At 33.0% G+C, this 1684-nt stretch overlaps 1 protein-coding gene across 1 annotated transcript; it reads right to left on the bottom strand.

The window, feature by feature from the left end:
• Window positions 1–288: 288 nt before the first annotated feature.
• LOTGIDRAFT_239766 (hypothetical protein) lies at window positions 289–1177 on the bottom strand (the record flags this gene model as incomplete). Its single annotated transcript, XM_009060643.1, has 2 exons — window positions 981–1177; window positions 289–430 (listed from the first exon to the last, which is right to left on the bottom strand). Coding segments are annotated over exons 1-2 (249 nt in total), but the record flags the coding sequence as incomplete, so codon positions are not given.
• Window positions 1178–1684: the final 507 nt, after the last annotated feature.

The following is a 1684-nucleotide window of genomic DNA, read 5'->3' as shown; positions in this document are numbered from 1 at the left end:
CATGACCATTGTATCACAATACATATTGTAACCCTTGTATCATGACCATTGTATCACAATACATATTGTAACCCTTGTATCATGACCATTGTATCACAATACATATTGTAACCCTTGTATCATGACCATTGTATCACAATACATATTGTAACCCTTGTATCATGACCATTGTATCACAATACATATTGTAACCCTTGTATCGTGACCATTGCATCACAATACGTATTGTAACCCTTGTATCGTGATACATATCATATCGTGACCTTCATATCACAAGCAGATACATACTATTTGGATCTTTCTCTTTTTTGAATATTTTTTTCTTATTAATGTTTAATCTTTCTGCTAAACTTTTCTTTTCTTTTTCTTCTGCCTCTTCCGGTTCCTTCTTGATATCGTCATCTATATCAAAATTTAATTCTTTCTTTTCCTGTGAAATAGACAGAGAAATGAATGGAGTTTTACATCTTACGAACAATGCCATGCAGTGGGTAATTAGGGAAAACAAATGAAAAGAAATCATAGAGTTTTATGTTTTAAGTAATGTTGGTTCGAATCCTCCTCAAGGTTAGAAAAATTCTGATACCTCCACCAGCACTTCTGTGGTTGATAGCTATTACTAATATCAAGAAGGTAATGGTTATTTGCACCCTTTACAAGATATGACCATCTCTAACCATCGTATCCCGAATACAGGTTTCAACATGGTCTTATTAACCCATATATTAAACTAAGCCCACTACATTTCGTTTTGGGGGTGTGGAAATGAAATTAGTGCTATTTAAATCTGACCAATCAGATAGTGGTTTAGGTAGAATGGAATGAAGAAGGGGGGAAGGTCAAACGCAAAAACGATTTTCTGTTAAATAGATAAAAACACAACAGAAAAGACAGAAAACAAAGACGCGCTTTGATAGTGCGTATCAAAAATGACAAAATCATACAAAATTTTTTCAAAATATCAAAAATTACAATCTAACCTTTCGTTTTTTGGCTTGATCAGCTTTGGCCGCTTTGGTTTTAATGGCTGAATCAACACGTGGTACAACACGAATACCATGTGGTGAAGGTTTAGTTTCAATAGCCATTGTTTTAGTTTTTCCTCTTCCACTTTTAGACGGTTTCTTCGACGCTTCTAGCGCTTCATCTCTTTCTAACTGTTCTCGTTCCTGCAATTATAAAATGGAGTATCTTTTCGTACTGTACCTGATTGGGCTAATGAAATGAAATAGACTTTTTATTTAAATTGGTTGAGAACCAATAATAGGTCTTAAAAGGGTTTGATTTGAGTCTTGAATATATGTTAATAGTCTTCAGAAATACTAAAAATGTACGAAAATCACATAATTCCTTTAAAAATACAACGATACACTATACATGGTCCTTGGCTTGGTTGATTTGGGTCTTGAATATATGTAAATAGTCTTCAGAAATACTAGAAATGTACCAAAATCACAAATTCCTTTAAAAATATCTCAAACTAGGAATTTCTTTTCCTATTTCTATTGATGTCTTTTCTATATATCACAGAGTCTCAAGAAAAGACGAGTCGTCATTTTAACTTTTAAACGTAGATAATTCTGAACACACATGGATTTGAAGACTCAAATTTTGACAGTGAGCTGTGACACTATTACTGATTAGCTTAGCTAAAAAATTCCTATTTCTGAGACTAAGATATGAT

Source organism: Lottia gigantea, assembly GCF_000327385.1.
Source record: "Lottia gigantea unplaced genomic scaffold LOTGIsca_4323, whole genome shotgun sequence".
Taxonomy (NCBI): domain Eukaryota; kingdom Metazoa; phylum Mollusca; class Gastropoda; family Lottiidae; genus Lottia; species Lottia gigantea.
This window is presented reverse-complemented; position numbering and strand designations above follow the sequence as displayed.